Source organism: Passer montanus, unplaced genomic scaffold (genome assembly GCF_014805655.1).
Source record: "Passer montanus isolate IOZ18808 unplaced genomic scaffold, ASM1480565v1 scaffold71, whole genome shotgun sequence".
Taxonomy (NCBI): Eukaryota; Metazoa; Chordata; class Aves; order Passeriformes; family Passeridae; genus Passer; species Passer montanus.
In genome coordinates, this window is record NW_024372259.1 from 653,451 (window position 1) to 675,703 (window position 22,253).

At 39.6% G+C, this 22,253-nt stretch overlaps 1 protein-coding gene across 3 annotated transcripts in view; it reads left to right on the forward strand.

The window, feature by feature from the left end:
• Nucleotides 1-22,253, forward strand: part of RABGAP1L (RAB GTPase activating protein 1 like) — a 224,452-nt gene that overhangs the window by 136,389 nt on the left and 65,810 nt on the right. For all 3 annotated transcript variants that reach the window (XR_005629957.1, XM_039730176.1, XM_039730177.1), the window contains exons 17-18: nucleotides 669-812; nucleotides 13,728-13,769. Coding sequence is in view for 2 of the 3 variants with exons in the window: in XM_039730176.1 (XP_039586110.1) it covers nucleotides 669-812; nucleotides 13,728-13,769 (186 nt within the window). In the remaining variant the exon portion in view is untranslated. The remainder of the gene's footprint in view (nucleotides 1-668; nucleotides 813-13,727; nucleotides 13,770-22,253) is intronic.

Consider the following 22,253-nt stretch of genomic DNA (forward strand, 5'->3'; position numbering starts at 1 on the left):
GTCAAATTGTGCCTATTTCATACTTGATGGAGTGGAATTGCATACTAATTAATGTGACACTTCAGCATATGGTCTTCTCAATATTTATTTATGTCCACAAAGATTTTTGTTAACAAAACAGATTTTATTAACAAATATACTCTTAACAAAGATACTTTATTAAATGACTGTGTCATCACTGTTCAGCGGGATTTTCAGTGCTTATTTTGTGTTGCTTGTATGTGCTCCTAGTTAGGGAAATGGTCTGCTGGAGTTGTATGTGCTCTGTTGCTTTCAAGCTCTGCAAAGCAATCTGGTTCCTGTAGCCATTGTTTTGGGGTTTTTTTGTGGCAGAAGCATTTATTGCAAGACACAGCAAAGGAAAAACTAAAAAATGTACACCATGACAGAGATTTTACAACTGCTCTGCCTTTCAACTGTTGAAAATTCTGTAATTTCTCAGTATATTCTTTGATACTGTGATAGAATCCACTGTGGATCTCTTACTGAAAACTGTAACCATGGGCACTGAAATTTATCAAGAAACATCTTCATTGCTCAAAAGAAGCCAAGCTTTCACTTTGTTGTGTTTTTTGATATTTAGCAACCCTGGTCCTTACTGCAAGTATGGATGAAGAACTCAAATTAATGAGGAATACTGAAACATTTATTTTTTTTCTTTATTGCAGGAGCAGTTACCAGACTTGCACAGCCATTTCTCAGACCTCAATTTGGAAGCTCACATGTATGCATCCCAGTGGTTTCTCACTCTTTTTACTGCCAAGTTTCCACTCTGCATGGTCTTCCACATCATTGACTTACTACTTTGTGAGGTAAAAAAACATGGAATCAGAAAATCCTTCCTCCACTCCATCAATGTTTCTTCTTGTTTTGTTTCATTTTGTTGAAATCCTTTACTGATTAATTATAAAATCTGTGTAGTTATGTAGAAACCATGGTTATATGGAATAGAAGATGTTCAGTGAAACACTGGTTTGCTTTTAAAATTAGAACTGTTGCCTCATTTTTTGCTGAGAGGTTTAATTAAGAATATCTGATGCACACACCTGTTTTTCATTTTAATTTGTTAAATGATTATTCAGAGTTAGGAATTGTAATTTCTTGAAGACACCTAGTAAGGAAGGCTCTTCAAGTGGCCTGACTCAGAGTGCCCACAGACAGAAATGGTGGTTCATGGTGGCCTGGTATTAAACAGTGAGAAGAGCCAAACACAACTGAAGGAAGCTCCTTCCTTTTGGTTCTTTTCCCTGTTGCTCCAACTAGGAATGCACTACTCCAGATACAAAATGGTGTTTGTCTGTGCTGTAGATATATCTACACTTTCTTTTAAAAGTCAATCAGAATAGGTTGATAGTGTAGAATATTTATTTTGGTAAAATACCAGTCCTTCCTTCAGTAAATGGGAAGTCCATGGCATTACACCTGCTTTTAAACCTGTCACTGATTTCCTCTCCAATTTCAAGGGGTCACAAACATGAGAATAAATAAATAGATAAAATATTTGGTAATTTTAAGTGGTGAAGGCTTCATGAGTATGAAACACTGTTGATTCTAGTTCATTTTGTTAATTTTTATTGTGAAGTCTTTTCTCTGAGAATCTTCAGGCTTGCTGCACATGCCTTGGTAGGATTCAGTCCTTGAGACTATTTCTTATTCTGCATATTGGTGCTCAGTTATCAAAGCAAGGTAGGGTAATATTGGCAATGTTTATCTCAGTGTGTCTGAAGTAATTGGGGTGGGAAAAAAGGTAAAAATCCAAGGTGAAATCCAAGGGGAAAGTAAGAGAGTGCAACATTAGAACATGTTAGGGAAAGGGTAACTTGTCAGTGTTTGTGGAGGGTAATCACACACAGCTAAAGGAGCCTCTTTTACTACAGCTAAAAATGAACCAGAAAGAGTAAGAACATTTATTTCAAGTGAGAAGATGCCTGCAGACATCTTGAGAAAGAGTGGGGCAGTGAGAAGACAATGTCCTGAGGCACCAGTGTGGGCTATCAGAAAAGTGCTCCTCAGAGTCAGGACTCAAAACACTCTCAAGTAACAGGCAGGTCTGAGAATTTGTGGGATGGGCACAGATTAAAGTCATATTAAAATAAAAATCTAGCTGGCCCTTATTGTAGCCAGCAAGTCAGTTCTGTAGGTGTATGGCCACAGGCAGAGCAAGGAGAAGCTGTTCCTTGACAGAGGACTGAAGTTGTGTCTCCGGTCAGCCTCTGGAAGGAATTATGGGGGAAATCAAAATATATTTTTTTCTGCATTAAATTGTTCCTTACTTTATCTCTGAACAACCAGCATGCTGGTAATTCTGGCAACTGGAATGAGAAAAAACAGTGGCAGCTGTTAACACTGAAATATGTTCTGCAGAAAAAATCCCCAGAAAAGCAAGAAGCCTTTGAAGTGAATTGTCTGAAGTTTTTAAAAACAAGCTTCCAGCCTTCTCCTTACTTTGTCATTGATACAGATGAATTTTAAATACCCTTCAAGTTCCTGACTTGTGCTTTCTCCACATCCTTGTCCTGTCTGTGGTTACAAAATGTTCACCTTCTATGCAACTCTTACAGGAAAGAAAAAATTAGGGGAAAGAAATAATTTAAAACCATTGCTGCTAACTAATAATTTTAAGGGAGCCAATCTGGTTGCCTTGAAAATATTTGAATTATGGGTGAACAATTAGTGTGTTGGAATAGCTGATCTCTAGAGGTCCTTTCCAACCATTCAGTGATTCCGTGTCAAGCAAGAGTTTTAGTATTGGCTCGGGTTTTTGATTTTTAATTCTGGAAGAATAAAATCAATCCTTACAGATACTCAGCTTTCAATCCAGAGAGGAGAAATACCTGTTGGAAGTGCTGCATTTCCCAGCTAAACAGGGAGGCACATTTCCTTCCCCTGCCTGCACAGAGGCACAAGCTGAGGATGGAACTCCTGGGCAGAAGCATAACTATAAAAAGGAACTAAAGTTACAATGGGAATTAAGTTTTATGGAGGAATTTTTTTAATCCCATCAAAGTGAGCATCATTACAGTCAAGGTCTTCTCATCATTCTTACATGAAATACTGCTTCAGAGCAATTTTATGTAAATTTGCACAAATTTGAGATTGGCCATAGCTTCTGTGTGACTGAGTTATTTTATTCTGTTGTCTTCTTAGCACCTTTTTTTTTTTTATAATTATTTTTTAAGTTGTCACCAGGCTGTTGAAGATGTGAATAAACTCTTCAAATTACTTCAGTTACCAGTGTTCTTAGAATATTACCTGAGTAGTTCTGGGGCAGAATCTGTCACTCATCCCCATGCAGAAATGAAATATTTTGAATTATTTTTCTTCCCTGTGTCAGAAGCTTGAAGAGAACTTTGGGCTTCAGGCTGGTACACCACCACAGTGCCTGGTACATTTTACAAGGCTCAGCTGCTTGTAATAAAAACACGAAACTATTGATCCAGGTGAAAGTTTTAATGTGATTACAGCAAACTGTGTGGGTTGGAGCCTGGAGATCTTTCTGCAAGGTTCCTTTGAGCTGCCTGCTGCAGCTGTTTCATTTGTCTTTTCCCCTTTGCTATTTCTGTTTGCATTGAAGAACATTTTTGTTGATGAAAAGCAGAGTTGTATTTGGACTTGTCAGTCTTATCTGTCAATATGACATGATGTTATTGAACACTTCGCAAGCCTGCTCTGTTTTGCTGTCTCTTTTTGTTCTATTTTAAATTATTTATTTAAAGTCATGCTCAGAAATAGCAATTCGTCTAGGTAAAGTTCTTGTCACTCAGAGCTGATCTCAGTGCAACAGCTGCACCTCAGCTGTGCTACAGAATATCAAACAGCTGACATTTCACTGCATTTTGTGTTTTAAATTTCCAATTTAAAATGAAAATATTTGTTTTAAAAACACTAAATAGATGACCTTCAGCAGGCATTTAGAAGAGAAGAACAACCCAAATCAGTTGGCAGATAATCTGTAAGCGTTTTCAGAATTGTCATGATTTTTTTTTTCTGCCTAAAAAAGGAATTTAACCTTTTGTGATATATATTGTTCTGCCAAAACTAAAGGAGGTGCAGAGCTCAACCTGTCATTCCATTATTGTGAAACAGTATTTGTAACCTCCATTTTAGGTTGATCTGGCTATTTTTATGTGCAGTTTTGGGATATATAAAATACTTAAGGACTGTACTTCTCTCCTTTTAGGCAATATGCAAAAACCTCTCCTGCATGCTGATCTTCCTGGGCTGGCACTTGTTTATTTTAGTGTCATAATACATAATTTGACTATGTAATTTGACTACTAAGCTGCCATTCTGACTGGGTCATGACTGGGTACAAAGGGATGCAGCTAATTACCAGTTTGAGTTTGAAATTATTTAATGTTTACTAATATAGCTAATAACAAAGAAGGGAAAGTGCCTTTCACAGGGCCACAGAACACAGTGCAAGAAGGGGGAATTGAAAGCTAGGATGCCATCACTTCTTGGCCTTTATTTATCATCTGTTGCTTTCAGAATATCGTGTAAAATATTTTTTATAATCGATTTTGAGAAATTGTCTGTTATAATGAAGGCTGATAGGTGGCTTTGGAACTCATTGAAAATGTGAACACCTCGGTGCTGCTAAGTGAGCACTTAGTGAAAACATGGCACCACATTGTGGAGATATGGTTATTGGGAGCACTCCTTCCTAATGAAGCACTGAAAATCAGAGCAGAATCACAAGTATTGACGCTGAGGGTTTGATTTCTGTCTTGTGTGTGTCTTGCTGGGATGGATGTGCCAGGAAACGCCGTCTGGTAGCGCTCAGGGCTGGCCGGCACCGCGCTCGCGCTGCCTGAGGAGGAGGGACCATAGCAGCCTGCTATTTTTTATCTGTCACTGTCACAGTCTTCTGTGATGCCTTCAACAGAGCTGAGAAAGAACAGACGAGCATTTCAATTTATTAAACTTCCTCAGGAATTGAGTCAAGAACAAGCCCACTTCCTCTGTAAATCTGCACTGAGATGAAATGTGAATTAAATAGAAGACTGTGCACAGTTGTTTATCTTTTGTGGATCTATAAGGAAAGAAAAATTGAACTTTCTAACTTACTTGTATTGCCACGTTGTCTACATTTATTAACCCTTCCACGTAGGAATATTTTAAGAACTCTTACAAAACAGAAGAATGGACTTGCTAGAAATAAAATCTCTTATAGTAACAGCATATTAAAAGCTGGGCTTAAATTCTAAGTAGGCATAGGTCTGTGCTGGAGCTGTCTGTTATTTCAGTACTGTTTACCAGGGAGAAGTCAATGTCATACATGCTAGTTGAAAAAGGCCAGGAGCCCTCTGTTTGTGTTCCTTTTAGGAATACAGGCAAATAAATGTTGGCATTCAGACTGTGTCCTTCCTCCTGCCCAATCCCTTTGCATCAGGCCTGCTGGAGACCTGAGTCTTGCTGAAGTCCTTATCAGCCACTGCTGTTTCATGTTAGAGACTGGAAAGGATTTCTTTCCCAGACTGCTATAATTAGCTTTTAATTAATTTAGAAGAAGGAGAACAGGTTTTCTCAGACTCCAGATGGATGAGTAGAGTTTGAATGTGGATGTCCAGTGGTAATGCTGGTTTGCTGCACTCAACGATCTCTTGACATGTCAACCATCATGATCATTTTTGTTGCAGAAGTGGGAGGTCTGCAATGGAGATAAAATCAGGTTTCCTAGACCTGGATGTTTGGCTTTCATGTAGTTAGATCAGTTATTAAATCCAAAAGAAAAGTAATTTTAGCCTAATTCATGTGATGATATACAGCTGTAATCTACTGTGGGGGCTTTTCAGCACTAGAACAGAAATTAAGATAGGAAGGAAAGTAGGTGTAGGATTTGATTGTGTGTGTGCTGCATGAGGAACTTCTTAAAGCTTTTGGATGTGTGGGTTAAAAACATTCTGATTAGAATTATAAACAATTTTAAGTTATTTTCCAAGTGAAGGTTACAAGTAGTATAAGGTGTTTGCATGTAAAATTCAGTCAACAGCAGAAATGCTGGAGGTGTGCAGTAGCATGTTCTGTATTGCCATGGGGACTGGGGACACAAAATGTTCTAACAGAATCTCTAATAATTCAGGCTTGGACCAAGGAGAAGAGTGTTTTAATAGAGAATGGAATCTGAGAGGTTCTAGGAGAGGGTTTAGCATTACCCTTGACTCAAGGATGTCCAGCTGTTCCTGTGAGCATCCATAATTTATGTATCTTCCAGTCATGCCTGTGCTTGTTCATCCCCAAAATAACAAGGCTGATGATAAACGCTCAGCATGAGCAAAGGAAAAACAGTCTCCCAACAGTCTGCACTCCAAGATAACTTATGAGAACAGAAGGTACCTTTTGGGTGATATTGATAAATTTTGTGGTCCTAAATGCTAAGGCTGCTTCTTAGAAGTGTTCTAAGATCTGGGTGAAAAGGATGAGTGACTGGGTTTGAATGACCTCCTTGGGGCCTTAGAGGGGTGACACATCTAATGCCATGTTCACACTGTGTCTTTGGATTATTCTACCCATTGCTCATGAAATATTTTAGCCACCTGCTAGTTGATGTTCACTTGGTTGTTTTTTTTAGGAATACAGTAAATTTCCATAATGCTTACTTAACACTAGTGCCATCTGCTGTATTGGAATAGCAGCATATCCTAAACAGTCTTGGCAAGCTTCAAAAACACTTTAGAAATAACTGAAGGAAAGTATCATAAATGAGAGAGTGATATTCCATGAGCAAATCCAGGAAGCTGAGCTAATTTGGGAAATGTTTTTAAAGAAGAGGGTAGTGCAGTCTGCCTGTGCTGAAACACTCTCTGCTGCTTTGTGCTTGGAATCTGAGGCTGTTAGGAATTTTCTAAATATGTAAAATCCAAATGTGAACTTTGCATTTGACTCATCATTGGAAAGAGAAGACCAGTGTCAGGGTTCAGAGGGACAAGAGCCAGGGCTGTGTCATGGCAGGGAAAGGGAGAGTTGAGGAATAACACTGGGAAGATGATCAGAGGGAGTGCAGGGGGGCAGATGTTCATTTAGTGTGGGCACGGATTTTTCTCTGTGGTGTGTGAGCACAGCTAGAGGGGGGAACAAGGCACAGCTCTCTGTCAAGAGATGTTCTGAAGCTCTCACCTTGTCTGCTCTCATGAAAACTGGGATCTGGAAGATTCCTTCTCCTTGAGCACATCTAACAGCCATTCCCTGTTTCCATCCCAGAGCTGCAGGACCTGGGTTAAATAAAGAGATGAGACTGTGGATGGATGAAATATAGGAGAATAGAGATAGTGGTGAAGGTAATGTCACCCCTAAGGAGTTACAGCTGTGCTAATTATCAAGCATTAAGAGCAGGCCTGCCCTTAGTAGACCACAGTTAGGATGGGTATTGTAAAAGAGCAGGTTGGCTGGTCAAAAAGTTAAATGGAGTTTGTTGGCTGTGCTGAGAAGAAAAGGGAGTCAGTGCTGTGAGGAGCTGCCCATGAGAATTCACCAAGAAGTTACAAAACCTTTGCAATAAGATGGCAACATAAGACCTCTTTTTCTCTCCTTGTGTGTGACAACACCCTTGGTACCCACTGTGCATTGAGACCCCCTTCTTTGTCCCTGTATTAATCAGTTTTGGAAAAGGGACAGAAATGTCTAAAACCCCTGCAATTTAAAGCTTTACAAACCAGAAAAGTAGAATTAGTGTCTGGCTTGGTTGACAAATGCTGCTGGCCCATAAGCAGTCGCTGGTGAATTAGGAATGTATCACTGCAGCAGTACCTCATGCAAGGGAGCAGTTTGATATGTGGAAAAGACTTAAAATTCCCTGGCTGTAAATTTTTATTCTTTGCAAACAGTCACAGAAGGTGGAGAGGAAAAACATGTTAATCTCACAGCAGCCTCTACTTTCATTCAGCCATAGCAACATCTCAGCAGCAAATGACATGAAAACCACCCAAAACATGCAAATATTTACTTCTAAATCCCATTTATTTCTATAAAAGCATCCAAACAAACAAAATTCCGTGTGAAACCATACCAATACAGGTTCATGGTTGCTTGGTATTTATTGTGAGCTGTTTTATGCTACAAAATCCAGAAAAGTGACACAAATCAATACAGAATCCCCTGGTGCTGTTTATGCCATCTCCCTGGTACCCGCTTCTCTAATAGTTCAATCAACTGGTTTTAATTGGCTTTGTGTATTTTTCATGGAATCACAGATCAGGGGGAGATTTCTGGGTTTTCTCCTTCCCCGTGTGGTAGCATTTCAGGCTGTTTATGTACATGGAGTCACTGGGGAAGCCCAGTCTGAGAGCTCCACTGTGCTCACACGTTAGCAAGATCTCTTTGTAATTTGTTTTTCGTTTGATCTCTTCCTGTACTAAGAAAGCTGTATCTGTTGTTTACACAAAACCTGCTAATTCATGTTGTGCCTTATTTGAACAAGAGCTTTAACCTTTTTTTCCTTTAGTCATCTTGTCATTGAGCTAGAATAAATGTACAAGCTATACAAACTGCCTAAAATATGTTAATTAACGTGCACGCCCCTGCAGAGCATGTTCCAAGGCTGCCCTGCTTACAAAGGGAACTTGGAGCTTCAGACCATATATTCATCTTGTCAACAAAACAAAGATGTTTGTGACATTCCTAAAGTTTACTGTGTTCTCAACATATTAGAGTTGCCAAGTAATTGTTTTGCTGGAACCCATCCAAAACATAAATAGAATTTTAATTCTCCTTTAGAGTCTGTAACCCCAATTACCCTCTGCAGCTCCCTTGAAAGACTGTGCAACTGAACACATAATTATGAAACACTTTGGAATTATGAAGCAATGTCAAGTTAACTTCAGCTGAATAGCTGGTCTCCCTTTAAAGAAAGGAAAACTCAGTTATTAGAAAGCTGGAAGAGGTTCATGTCGTGTGGGGCTTGAGGCTTCTCAGCCCTTAAGGAGGTGCTTATTTCACTCTTACATCTGTCTTTTTTCCTGGTGCTGAACTTCAGAAATATTTTATCAGTACTTTTGCTGTTTGCTTTTACATGTCACACATATCTAGGGGAAAAACCACAGATAAGGACATTGATTAATTAAATTTCCCCTTTTTTTTTAAAGAGACTTCCTTTTCTTGGTGAAGATGGTGCCAAGGGTATTGCTGTGTAACCAGAGGAAGATCTGTCAGGGGGTCTGGGTTGGAAAGATGCAAATATTGAATATAGCCTGTCTTCTCTTGAGGCTTCTATCACTAAACAGAAGCTTTAAAACAGGAGAGAAATTCTAAAGTCGTCCCCAGTGCAAATGTTGCCCAGATAAACACAGCTAAATTGTTTATCCTCACTCAGCTCTCTGCTTGGCTGTTGAATTTTGGTCATAGCAAGTATTTGTTCACTGCCCCTTGACTTCCTTTTTCCTCCCTCTGGGCTGATTTGCTGGGTCAGATGAATAAATCTGTCCCTCCTCCCTTCAGCAGGAAGCCACAGGCAGCCTTTCTGTCACAGAGGTCTCACTGAATGCAAACTGGGTCCCATAAAATAGCATCTTTACCAGCCTCAGTTTGTTCTTTGTTCCCAGCCTAATTTTCAGGCCTTTTCAAAAGTCATCTTGTTTCAGAGTGCAGAGGGACTCAAAGGGAGGACTCCTCAAAGAGGCTTCTATCTGCAGGAGGAATCTTGGCTTTGGAGGGAGTTAAGAACTGGGAAAACCTCTCACTGAATTAGAGTAAACATCTTAGGAGTTCCATTTACTTTCAGCCAGCCTGAATTTTAGTGCACATGAGTAATTTCATTTTTACAGTCTCATGAGAGAGTTTCACTGGTTGCCCATGAGAACATTACCACCAGTGGTGGTTGGAAATTACAGGTGTTTTGACATACAGTTGAAAGAAGCAGATGTTTCTGTGAAGCACAGTCTTTATGAATTAGGGGGACTTCCAGGGGACATCCTGGATGTCCCAGTACCAGTAGGTATGAAGGGTTCTTCTGCTAAATGATGTTCTTTCTTCTGGAGTAAGTGCTCCTGTAAAGCAGAGGATGGCCACTGTGGCAGTCAGCAGGAGCTGTAAGGGGGCTGAAATATGGTACAAACTCCAACATTTCCCTTCCCTTCCCTTCCCTTCCCTTCCCTTCCCTTCCCTTCCCTTCCCTTCCCTTCCCTCTTTGATTTCTCTGACTTGGGCTTGTTCCTTCTCCAAAACTCCCGAGTTTCACAAGCTCTCCTAAAATTCTCTAGGCCTCTACACAAGCTTCAGAGGGTCCTTAAATAACACCTAATTCTGTGATTGGACATGATGACAAGCCCCTCACCATTCCTGTGCTCTTACAATTCTTGTTTATAAGTGTATAATTTTACTCTTGATGTCCTTTATTTTAAAAAGTGTTAAGGTAATTATGAACAACTTTCACACATAGAAACCTTTTAGATCTCAAGATGAGATCTGCATGGTATCATAGTGTGACTATTCCAGACACAAAACAAAAACACCAAACCAAACAAACAAAAAAAACCCAAAGAAACCCCCCAAAAAAAAACATTCCAGACACAAAACAAAACAATAAAACAACAATAAAAAAAACCCCAACCAAACAAAAACCAGAAAACCCCAAACCAAACAAAAAGAGAAAAAAAAAAAACAAAACAAAAAACCAACCAAAAAAGACCCCAAACAAACAAAAAACCCCACCCCCAATATGGGATAAAAGCCATCCCCAAGACATACAGCATTTATTTCAAAATGCCAAGTTAAGCATATGACCTTTGGTTTTAAAAAGTAATTCTCAAAAGCTCATTTCATATGGGCTCCCTTCTCTTTCCCCCTCATGGATGATTTGTATGTACTTCCATGTTTCCATTATCAAATTGCTGGAGGAATATTGCTGCCATTGATTTATATGTCTGGTGCACTTTGGTATTTTTGGTCTTTCTTCTAAAATAGCTGAAGAAGCTTAAGCTGAAGCTTATAAATCACTGTGTGGTAAATTAAGTAAGGTTTTAAATAAGAGATTGTGACAAAATGAGCTGAGCCTTCTTTTTCATAATCATCATCATTAAACTTGGCTGTGGAAGAAAAGCCTTGCATGAATTAGGACAAATAACTGCAGCAGGCACATCAGTGGTTATCCAGTGTGTTGTTCAAACATGGGCTGAGTTTTTTCAGGGCTTCGAAATCTGGAGCATCCACCTCCAGTCCAGCCAGCTGTTGGCTGTGTTGGCCCTGGGCAGCAGGAAACTGCAGCAATTGCTGCCTCAGCTCGAAAATGCTGCACTGATTCAGGACTTCCCTCTGCCTTGCAGGAAGGAGGAGGCTGCAGGTGTTTTTCTGGTGCTGAGAGTAGCAGAATGCTGCTCAGGATAGTTAGATAGGGATATTTTAAATCCTGGTTTTTAGGGTGCTTGAGCCTTGATAAGTAACCTCAAGTAACAGGAGCAGGTCTGTGAGCTTCCCCTTGCCTGGTGGGGCTTGAAAAAGAGATGGGGATTCTCAAGGCAGGTAGAAACCGATTTCTGCTGCAATTGCTGTCCATGTGAGGAGTGATGGTATGAGGAGTACCAGGAGGGAGTTTTATTCATTTGAATTCAGCAACAGCATTAGTTTCGGGCAGATGAGAAAAAATGTTTAGAAAATAAATGAGAACTGGTGTACATTTCTTTATGGTTGTGCAATAAAATACACAGAGCACTAATTCCTCAGTAGTCCTGATGCCCTGTGAAGGTCTGCCCTAGAGCAAGGCTGGGCAGAGTTAAAGAATAAAGTAGGGATTTATTAGAAGGCCTCCATGGATTCACCTTGGGCAGCACAAGAGCCCAGCCAGGGCTACACCCAAAATGGTCACAAAATGGACAACTGGTCACAGGGTCTCCCACTTCTGTAAGATCTGCTCCATTTCCATATTGGAGTTAATTGTCTAATTATAGCTTTAGCCCATGCAGTCCCATCCTTCTTGTGTTTATCTCTTCAGCCCACGTTGTTTATGCTCTTGGGCCTGAGATTTGGATCATTTGTCCTTGGTCCCCAGCTAGAGAAGGAATTGTTTTGTCTCCCTACTCTGTGTAGAGAGCTCACCATCCCCTAATATGAAGCTCAGAACGACACACTAAAGCATCACAGAATCTGAAAAATAGAAAAGCTGAAACCTGAGGCATCAGTCCAGCTATTAGATGTAGTAGTCTTACTCATACCATAACAAAATCTGATCCGTTTGTTAAGAATAAAATGCAGTGCTTGCGATAGCTTGTTGATATTCCTCTCATTTACAGAGAGTGTGTTTGTCAGTCCTCTCTGCTAGGAAGTAAAAGCTGTGAATGGCATAACTGTGTGAAATTAACTGTTGAGTTCAGATTAATATTTGAAATAAAGCTGAAAGTACTATGAACTTACTTTACTACTTCTGGTATTATCAATGTCATGACTGAAAGTCACAACTGGACTTCTGTTTTTCTACATTTCTCAATTAAAAAGAAGTACATAAAGCCAAACAACTTGAAATAATTATCACGTTTGGAAGAAGGGCTTCCTAGTGATGAAGCAAGATTCAGTCCTGCTGCAATTGTGACCTCTAGTGGAAAAAAAGTAGTTTGTTATCAATGATAATGCAGTGAATTGCAAAGTAATTCAGTGTTGCAATATTCATTATGTCTGATGTTGCAGCATTTCCAGGACTCATTAATGGTACAATCCCTTCAAGGCATCATACTATCTACATTAAAAATGCAATTTATTCCTGAGAAAGCTTCTGTAAAGTCCCAGCGTGTTTTTATAAAAGCTAATTTTTACAGAAACATGGTCTCAGGCTTTCAGGAAGAGGATTGGAAACACATTCAATTGCAGAAGCAGAAATTGCTTGGAGAACATTTCCTTGTCACAACTCTTGTTGTTATCCCACAACAATAAAATATAATTGCAGTATTACTTGTGTGCAAATGTGTTGAGGTGTTTCTAGATACCAGCTCTGGGAGCCATTGTTAGAAAAGATTTATCATGCCATTAAACAAGGCAAGAAGATTTGGAAAATATTACAGAGGAAAACAGTCTGAACATGAAGTACATGGTACAGCAAACGAGAACTGCATGTGGTATTTCTCATATTTGGATGAAGACAAAGTTGTTTATAATTGTAAATTATCAACACATGCAGACTGCAGACTTCCTTTAATCTTCAAATAAATGCCTATTGTCCCTGTATTTCTCACCAAATGCATTTCTCTACATTTGTATTTCCAGCTTTTGCAAACCAGCAAGCAACTACTGGATACAGACAGCACCTTGTTTAGCTTTGAAATAGTTTCAACTTTTGGCTAAACACATTTAAAAAAAGGTCTCTTGTGTACTTGTGGGGTTGTCTTTGTTCTATTTGGGTTTTTTTTACAGTTTGAGTATGAAAGATTGTACCTGATAAATCACAGCTAAACTCAGTTACTTGACAAAAATCTATCACCTGGAATATTTATTGCATTTTGCTGATGCCAATATCCTGCACTGTTCATGAAAGCCAGCATTGCAACAGAGGGAGGGACAGCCTGTCACATCCACAGCACCCGAGTTTCCCAAAGTGAAGTTTCCCAAAGCCCCAAAGAGCTGAGATCTTCCCCCAGAGTGGAGTTTGGAAACTGCCTTGGGGCTTCAATGAGGATCTTCCAAGTGTAGCAGGAAAAGGGAAGTGTTCCCTAGGGACTTACATTGAATTTTGATGCCACAAACATGCTAAGTGTGAGAAGAGGTTTCTGTGTTGGGACTGACTGAAGTCTCTTTCTTGTTATTTTCAGGGTATGAACATAATCTTCCATGTGGCTTTGGCTCTTTTAAAGGTAAGTAATTTTTTTAAACATTTATTTTGCTTTATTAAACTAAAAATACTGGTTATCTTAATATCATGTCTAAAAGAACAAGAACAGTGGGACCTCTGCAGACGGGAATGAAGAAGAAATATCCATTTGGATAGAGGTCTCTTCAAAATTGTACTTGTGATGGATATGTTTTTATTAAACTTAATCATATCATAAAGCTTGTGGAACAAGGGATGCAGTCTAAAGATTTAAATGTCTCATGTAATTACTGTTAAGAAAACAATTCAGATTAATTTCACAACATATCTGTTTTGTGTCTGGTTTTTTTTGTATAAAATGTGATTGACTGGTGTCCAATGTATTTGTGATACTGAGACAGGAATAGAAATTTTCTCTAATATGGGGAACTTCTGTCTTTGGCAACAAAGACATTTAAAAATATTACCTAACCTAGTAAACCTGTAGGTAAAGCGCTGGGTAGAGTGAGATGAGCTCTGAGTTATCTTACCCTGACTTCCACAAGGTTCAAATCCAGCCCACATGCAAGCACACAGTATGGAATTTGAAATTTTGAAATCTGACAGGGTAGAACAGCCTGTCACTCCTAACACACCCAGCCCATAATGGGGATGCAGACTGGAACCACTGCACTGTTGCTGCTTCTCCAGTAGGATTTCCTTGTCATTTTCCTAGAAAGAGCAAACAGCTGCTGATTGAGTTACTCAGCAATGATGAATTCTCAGAGATTCAGCTTCTGTTGCACAAAATCCTATGGCAGAAGTGCTACACCCCAGGAATATGCATCCATGTGCTGCTGTGAACAGAGCAATTTGAAATTTTCAAACATGTATATTTTCACAGAATCATAGCATCTCCTGAGGTGGGAGGGACCCAAAGGATCACTGAGTCCAACTTGAGGGCAGGTGACTTCAGTGAAATATTGCAGAGTAGGCAGGAGATAGTGCAAATCCTTATGGTGAGGAAATGTCCAAAATAACCTGTGCTTCACACAGCTGATGTGGGAAATGGGGTTGTGACTCTACTTGAGTGCATGTATTTAATGAAGACTCCTACAAACAGGAAATTGGTTTAATACATCTTTCCCAGGAAGTGCTCCTACACAAATTGAAATTTGTAAAAAGGAGGGAGGGAAATGTGTGCTGTTTTCTTCCTGTTTCATGTTTTATTTGCAGCTGTGGGGGCTTGTTAATATTCCATTTTTAAAGGCCAGTGTAAATAATGGGAAATCTGGAGGTTATGGCATACTAGTGAGAAAGGGAAAGGAAGAACCCAGCCCACACCCTGCAGGTTTGCTGGACATGGCAGGAACAGGTTCTGGGAAGAGGCAGAGGTACCAACTTAGGGATCTCAAAGCTAAAGAAGAAAAGGAAGAGTACTTGCACAGAGCTGCAGATGGCTGAGGATTTTCAGGGCAGGAGAACTGAGTTCAATTTCATTATGAAGGATGGCTTTGGGACCATCTGCTTTACATTTCTGCTGCTGCGAGAGGGAAGGGTTGAACCAAGGGTAGCAGCAGAACAAGTGCTTAGAAAATATAACTGGAAAGAATTCATGGGTGTCATGCAGCAAATAAGGAATTTTGTTTCCTGCTGAATAATTAGCCCAGTTTCTTTTAACCACAAGTGTTCAGTCTTCATTTTACATATACCCCATGACATGCTGCTTCTCCAGTAGAATATTTCTATTTGGATATTCCAGAGGAAAATTCAATAATTTAATTTGTCACTCTTATGTATAAGTATTTTCTGAGTTAAAGAGTTGGGTATAATTCTGTTTGTGGCAATTATAGTAGTTCTTCTTGCATGTGTATGCTGTAACTGCCTGCTCTAGCAGTAATAGACACTAAATAAATGGTAAAGGAGGTTTTATCCTGAGAAAGTATTTCTATAGCGCAGCCAAACAAAGAAAATTGAGGTAAGAAAGATAAGATTCTAACTCAGAAAAACTCACCTACGAGCACAGTTCCACAGTAGCATAGAGATGGAGCTGGTGCTTGCATAAAATTGAATTAGCATTCTAATTTGCTTTCAGCAAGAATTGCTCTTCTGTTAGGGAAGAAAATAGTTGAGAACTGAAGTAATTTTTTTCCTATTCAAATATGTTCATAATCTCTCCTAATCATTAGGAGCAAAGTGGTTCAGTGTGCTGCTTTTTCAAGTTATAGAACCTGAATATGCTGCAGAAAAACTGCTTTAAAAACTTTGTTTCAGAGCTCTTGTATGTCTGATTCTGGAGTGGATGAAAACAATTCCTAAGGATTTGCTCTTTGTTAAAACATAGCAATTATTCTCCCATCCACAACCTCTTGGATTATTTTAAATTTGGGTAAGGGAATCCTTCATCAGTGGAATACTGGAGCCTTTCTTGTGTAAATGCCATTTTTCTTCCTTCTAGTGAGGTGTGTGCATCCAAATCCTTCACTAAATAGCAGTGAAGAGAAGCTTTTATCTGGAGCTCTCCTGCACTCAGGGCTGTGTCTCACAGGGAATGCTGTTAGTTTGGAAATGACAGTGCTACTTCTGTGACCAATTGCCTGAGGCATCGTGGTGCAGTCATCCTGGGAAATAAACATTTGAGACACGCAGGAATCCTTCCCCTTCCCTTCTCCCACACCCTGATTGTGCTTGCAGCAATGAACAGCTAGAGGATTAAAGCTCTTAGCTGTGAAAGCCATAGCTCGGGCATTAATCTGATTTCTTATCAAAGGAAAACATGGAGTTGTGTTCTGTAGCATCCAAATGTTGTGCTCCACAGGCTGCTCAGGGTCCCCAGCTGGTGGCACTGTGTTACACTGGGAATCATTGACTTGCATCATGTAGGGACTGCACCTGAATTACCCTTCAGGATCCTGAGCTGCTGGAAATCCTAACTCCTCACCTCTCATTTTCTGAGCAGTGGAAAATGCAGTGAAGCACTGGCATGCAAAGAGTACCCCAATAGGGAAAAAGGTAGCATTAAAATCTGTTGTTTAAAACAACAAACAGCATTGATATTTTAATTTTTAAAAATCCCAATTAAGGTGATTAATGAGAATGACAGGGGAAAATATACCCTTCCAGTGCCAACACACTTCCTAATCCCATGTGTCATCAAATAGTTTGTTTCTTTGCTGGAAATAAAAAGCATTAAAATCCTCACATATGCTAATGAAAAGAAATAAACTGTAATATTTCCTTCCTGTTTTAGTATTTCATAGAATGTCCTGAGATGGAGGGGACCCCCAAGAGCCATCAAAGTCCAGCCTCTGTCCCTGCACAGACAGCCCAAAAATCCCACCCTGTGCATCCCTGGGAGCGTTGTCCAAACTCTCCTGGAGCTCTGGCAGCCTTGGGGCTGTGCCCATCCCCTGGGGAGCCTGGGCAGTGCCCAGCACCCTCTGGGGAAGAACCTTTCCCTGATCTCCAACCTAAACCTCCCCGGCACAGCTGCAGCCATTCCCCGTCACTGGTCACCAGAGGGATTTCACTGATTAATTCTTAAATCTTATTTATGATCTTAGAACTTGGCAAAACAAGCTAAAGGCAAACTTTATTGTGGAGTTAGCAAACTGAGGCAGGAATTAAAATACATGATTGTGTAGAATTCAGGCTCTATAGATTCACTACTTTTGTGGCTGCTAATTTCTGAAAAGGCAGGGAAGAGCACATGGTCACTGGAGATGTAAGAATGAACCAGAGGCTTTAAAAATAGGTGCATGTCCAAACCTTTCATTTTTAGAGTTTATCTTCTCACAGAGTTTGTGATCCACAACGCTTAAGCTCAACATTTGGCTTATTGAGTTTTAATCTGTGTGACTGTTAAAAAATGTGTTGCTTAATGCTAGAGGAAAGCCATAGTTCTGATCAGGAAAGTTTATAATACTGAAAAGAAAATGGGTAGAAAAGAGTGAGAAATGTTTTTGTTACTGCCTGTGTTTTCCAGCCAGAGCTTTGTTACCTTACAGAGATTTACTCTGCTCCCTATGATATCCTAAACCCAGTACTTTTCTAAATCATTCCTTGAATTCAGGTCAATGTGAGCAGCATTTCTATTGGGGTTGTGAGTTCTGACACTCCTCCTCTCTGCATGTGATCAGGAGATACCTGAGTGTTACACAAACAGGAGAGTTGTGTTTCTTGGCTGTTTCTGCTGGCACCCCTTTCAGTCTCAAAGCCCTTTGTGTCAGTCAGTGTCCCAGACATCAGGGAGCACTACCCCAGTTACAATGGCAGGGATGGCAGATGTGGATTCTAAAAGAAAATGTGTCAAAATTATCTTGGAAAGGAGGGCTATTTATTACCTTTATTTCATTCTGTATCTGGACTGAAAAGGACCTCCTGGGCTGAAGAACTGCTTCTCTGCTTTATTGTGCCATTATGTGACACAGCATCCATTTCAGAACCTGCACCAGCAGCTTTCAGAATTGCTGCTGGAAGGCCATTTCTCTTAGTCCTGATGAGATTTATTACTGGTGATTTTACCCTCAGCTACTCTTACATCAGCATTGTCCTTCAACTTAACCAGTTCCCTTCCAGCCCCACTCCCACTTGCTTTCCTCACCCTGAAGTGCTGGTAGATCCCATTCACATTGTTTATTAAATAACCCAGTACTCTCAGGGTTGTTGAACTCCTGTGCATCTCAGCCATTCCCTTCTGCATCACCTCCAGAGGTGACTGGAACTTTAACAGAGGTCACATCATGGTTTCTGTATTCATGTTGTATTTTCTTATTGCTAAAGAATCTATTTGTTCTGATAACTCTGAAGACTGTCTTGTGCTCTTATGTTTGTGTGAAATACTATTCCTGACTAACCAGATGGTTCTACAAACACTTTGTCCCCACCTTAGAAGGGAATTTGTGTAAGAGCAAAAATTCTGAATAAAATTGTGCTGTACATCTGTATACATTACATTTCAATTCTTAAGGAACACATAATCAATCGTAGCTTTTCTTTTTTTACTTTGTCTTCCTTGGGCACACATCTGACCTAACCCCTCTCAGATTTTACCCAGATCAGTTCCATCCTGAATTACCACTTGCACCAGAACTTTCAAATCAGATCTGAAATTTCTGTGTTAAAGGCACAGTTCAAAACTTTCTGCTTGTGAGAAGTGGAGGTGGTCAGAGCAGCCATCTGTCTTTGAGCACCTCAGGGCCTGCTGATCATGGGAAAGTTCTACCCATTCCCTCGGGGATGTGTGGCTGCCAGTGGAAACTGAAATGACCAGTGTGACATCCCTTGGGATTGTGCCTCCCTTCATCATCTGCTCCTGAAATTACCACTTGCCACAATCTAGCCTGGGGCATTAATGTTTCAAAAGTAGTGTTGTCTTTTAAGAAAATGAAAAAGAAAGAACCCAAGGGGTTCAAGCCATCACAGCAAGTAAGAAAATCAGTTTTATCCCTCATATGAAAGCAAACAATTCAAGAAAAAGTTTAAGTTGAGCGACCAACTTCTTCCATATCTTACAGAAATTCTGTGTAATCTTCTTGGCTAAACCTCTGAAGGCAGTGAAGACTGTACAGGTGCTTGTTTTAGGTAAAAGTTGCATATTGCCAATGCAGATAATTCAGAAATGTCAATTGCCTTTGAGTCAGAAATGAAATTATGGCAATTACTGTAATTTTTGGAGAGGTATCAGATGAAAAGTGCACTTAGACTGCAGGTAATGGGACTTAGGCCTTGTGTTGAAGAGTTGTGATTCTTGCTCTGTTCTTTCTTTGCATTTGCAATGGCTTGCTGAAAAATCAGCATTGCTTTAGGCCAGGAGTTGACAAAGTGACAGGCAGGACTTCTTTCCATCCAGAACTGGGTTTGATTCTAGGTGAGCTGGTTTAGTCCACTGTATAATTGCATTACATTTTCAAAAGGCTCTTCTCAAGAAAAAAATCAGGAATGTCCACATTAGAATCCAAGGCAAAATAGATGTCTTTTATTTTTATACCCCCTTTTTAAAATCTTCTTAATGTAACTGATCCCAAGGTAAGAGCTGACACCTTACGAAGTGAAGAAGATCCTAACTCTGGAGCTAGACATCAGAACTATCTGTTCTCCTTAAGACCTGCATTGAGCAGAGCACAAGAAATTCAGGCTTTAAGAGGCTCTCAGATTACTGTATTTCTAGTTTCTAAACTGAAGATTTCCTTACATTTTAAGGTTGCTGGGCTGAATAATTCTTCCCACAGACCTACTCCGTCTACCCCAAAAACCTGTCCTGGGTGACTTGTTGGAGATGATCTCTTTAGAAAGAGAAATCTGTGCCTGAAAATGTCCAGAATCATTCAATTTCCAGACCACTGATTTTCCAGCCTTAATATAACAAATTTTCTGTTTTCAGAAGTCCACATTTATTTGTGTGTTGAAAATCCATCCTGTGCTGATCAGTTACTCTCTCTGCCCATTTGATCTCCTCCTCACACCTAAAATCAGTTCTGTTCCTGTTAGGTCAATGTTCACACTAAGTTTTGAATTTTGAAGGTGGAGAGAAACTCCCTCTTCAAAAGGAAACCTGATAGCAGAGAAAATAACATTAAATTTGTTGGCCTGAATTTCTTTAGCAGCACTGAACTGTGATTTCGATATTAATGATTCCTGTTATACCATGTGTTGGTAATTTCTAGTTGTTGGAAAGTGAAGAGGGTCTTTTCAGGGTTACATACAGTTCTGAATGAAACCATTATTTTTATTATAATTATTAAAATAATTATTAAATATTTATATAAATAAATATAATTGCTTTATTATAATTATCTTTAATATAATTTAAATATAGTGTATCTATCTCATGTACCTAGCAAATCTTATCATTCTTTGGGAAAATATTTTTTTCAAGAATGTAACTGAAGTGAATGAAAACATGAAAATCATCATTCCACACCAGACTTGTACTGGCTTGTCTACCCCAGTGTCTCATTGCCAGCAGCAGATATGTGGGAAAGACTTCTAAGAGCAGGACAATAAAACTCTTTTCTTTTGCCTCTGGCAATTTATGTCTTGAAAACTCTGAGAAAGAAGTGCTGTCTCATGTTTAATAATTCTGCATGGTTTGTTATTTCATGGCTTTTTTTGTTGGCTTTTTGAACACATGTAAGTGGGTACCCCAGAGGTTTTCTCCGTTTATTGATTATTTTGGTTGCTTTGGACCCTGTGACTTTCAAGTGAGGCTCCCGTGTCAGACAGGCATTTTGGACCCTTGGTATCTCATCAGTTTCTCCACACTCAGGACTTTATAAAGTCTACATATCCATCATCAATTTCTGTTTTCTAGGCTTAATAATCACAGTCTCTTCTTGTCTCCTCCTTTGGAGCCTTCTGATTCTCTCTAAATACTTCTCCATCTCTGTTACCCCTTTTTTGAAAAGGGAGGCTCAGCATGGTGAATGGTACCAGAGAAGAATCCCACATGAAGTTACTGAAGAATAATGGTGTTCTCTGGTCAGATCTCTGCTCTTTCCCTGTTACCTCCCACCATTTGATGCATTTTGTTGACCTCCATCTGATATTTTCATAGGACTCTCCTCTGTGAGTCCCAAGATCCATTTCTGAGTAGCAATTCTCAGCTCACAGTCCATCATTTATGTGGAGAATTGATGCTGTTCTCCATATGCATCAATTTAGATTTATCTGCGTTGACTTTCCCTGGCTGTTCTACTGCCCAGTCACTCAATCTTTTATGGCCCTTCTGCAGTTCTTTATTGTAACCCCTGTCTTTAAATCCCTGAATAATTTAGGAGATCTGGAGACAGTCATGCCATCCTTCACCCTCTCCCCAAGCTGTTGAAGAGCAGCCCAGCCAGCATGAGCACTGCTGGAACCTGCTGTGGAAATCAGCTGCTTTCATGTGTTCTCTCTGTGTATAATGACCAAGGTGCAGCCTGTGCTAAATCCAGATTACACAGCTGTAATTAGCCCTGAAGAACAGAAAACAAAGTAATTTCTGGTAAGAGGTGATGTTCTTACTGTGGCCATGATGTCATTCATGTGGATTTTCAGAGCTGTTCTGGTGCTGAATGTCTTATCCTTTTACAGGAGTAGACTTCAAATACAACTTTTTCCTACCCATCTTAGTCTATTTAGCTTTTCAAAATCAGTCATTTTTGCCACTAAAATACAGAGATTTCATATTTTAAAACACAGAGATTTATAAAGGACTGCCTATCAAGATCCTTGCTATCTTGGTACAGAATATAGATAATTTCAAGTAATATTCTATATGATTTTGTTTACTATGAAACTATTTTGGCATTAATTTCTTCTGAGTTCAGTGGGCCTCAGCTGTGTGAGCCTGAGCAGCTCTGAACTGCATCAGAGCTGTGTGAGTGAGCAGGCATTTCATGGTTAGGAAGGCTAGAAACAGAATTTACCTGCACTTACAGACCAGATAGTCCATGACATGGAAGTCAAAGCACGAGCAATGTGTGTTTATTCTCAGACATCTTAGTTACTGCCTTATAGTTATTACCTTTTGGGCCATTTTTAGGTTTTAAATTCACTTCAGTCAGGC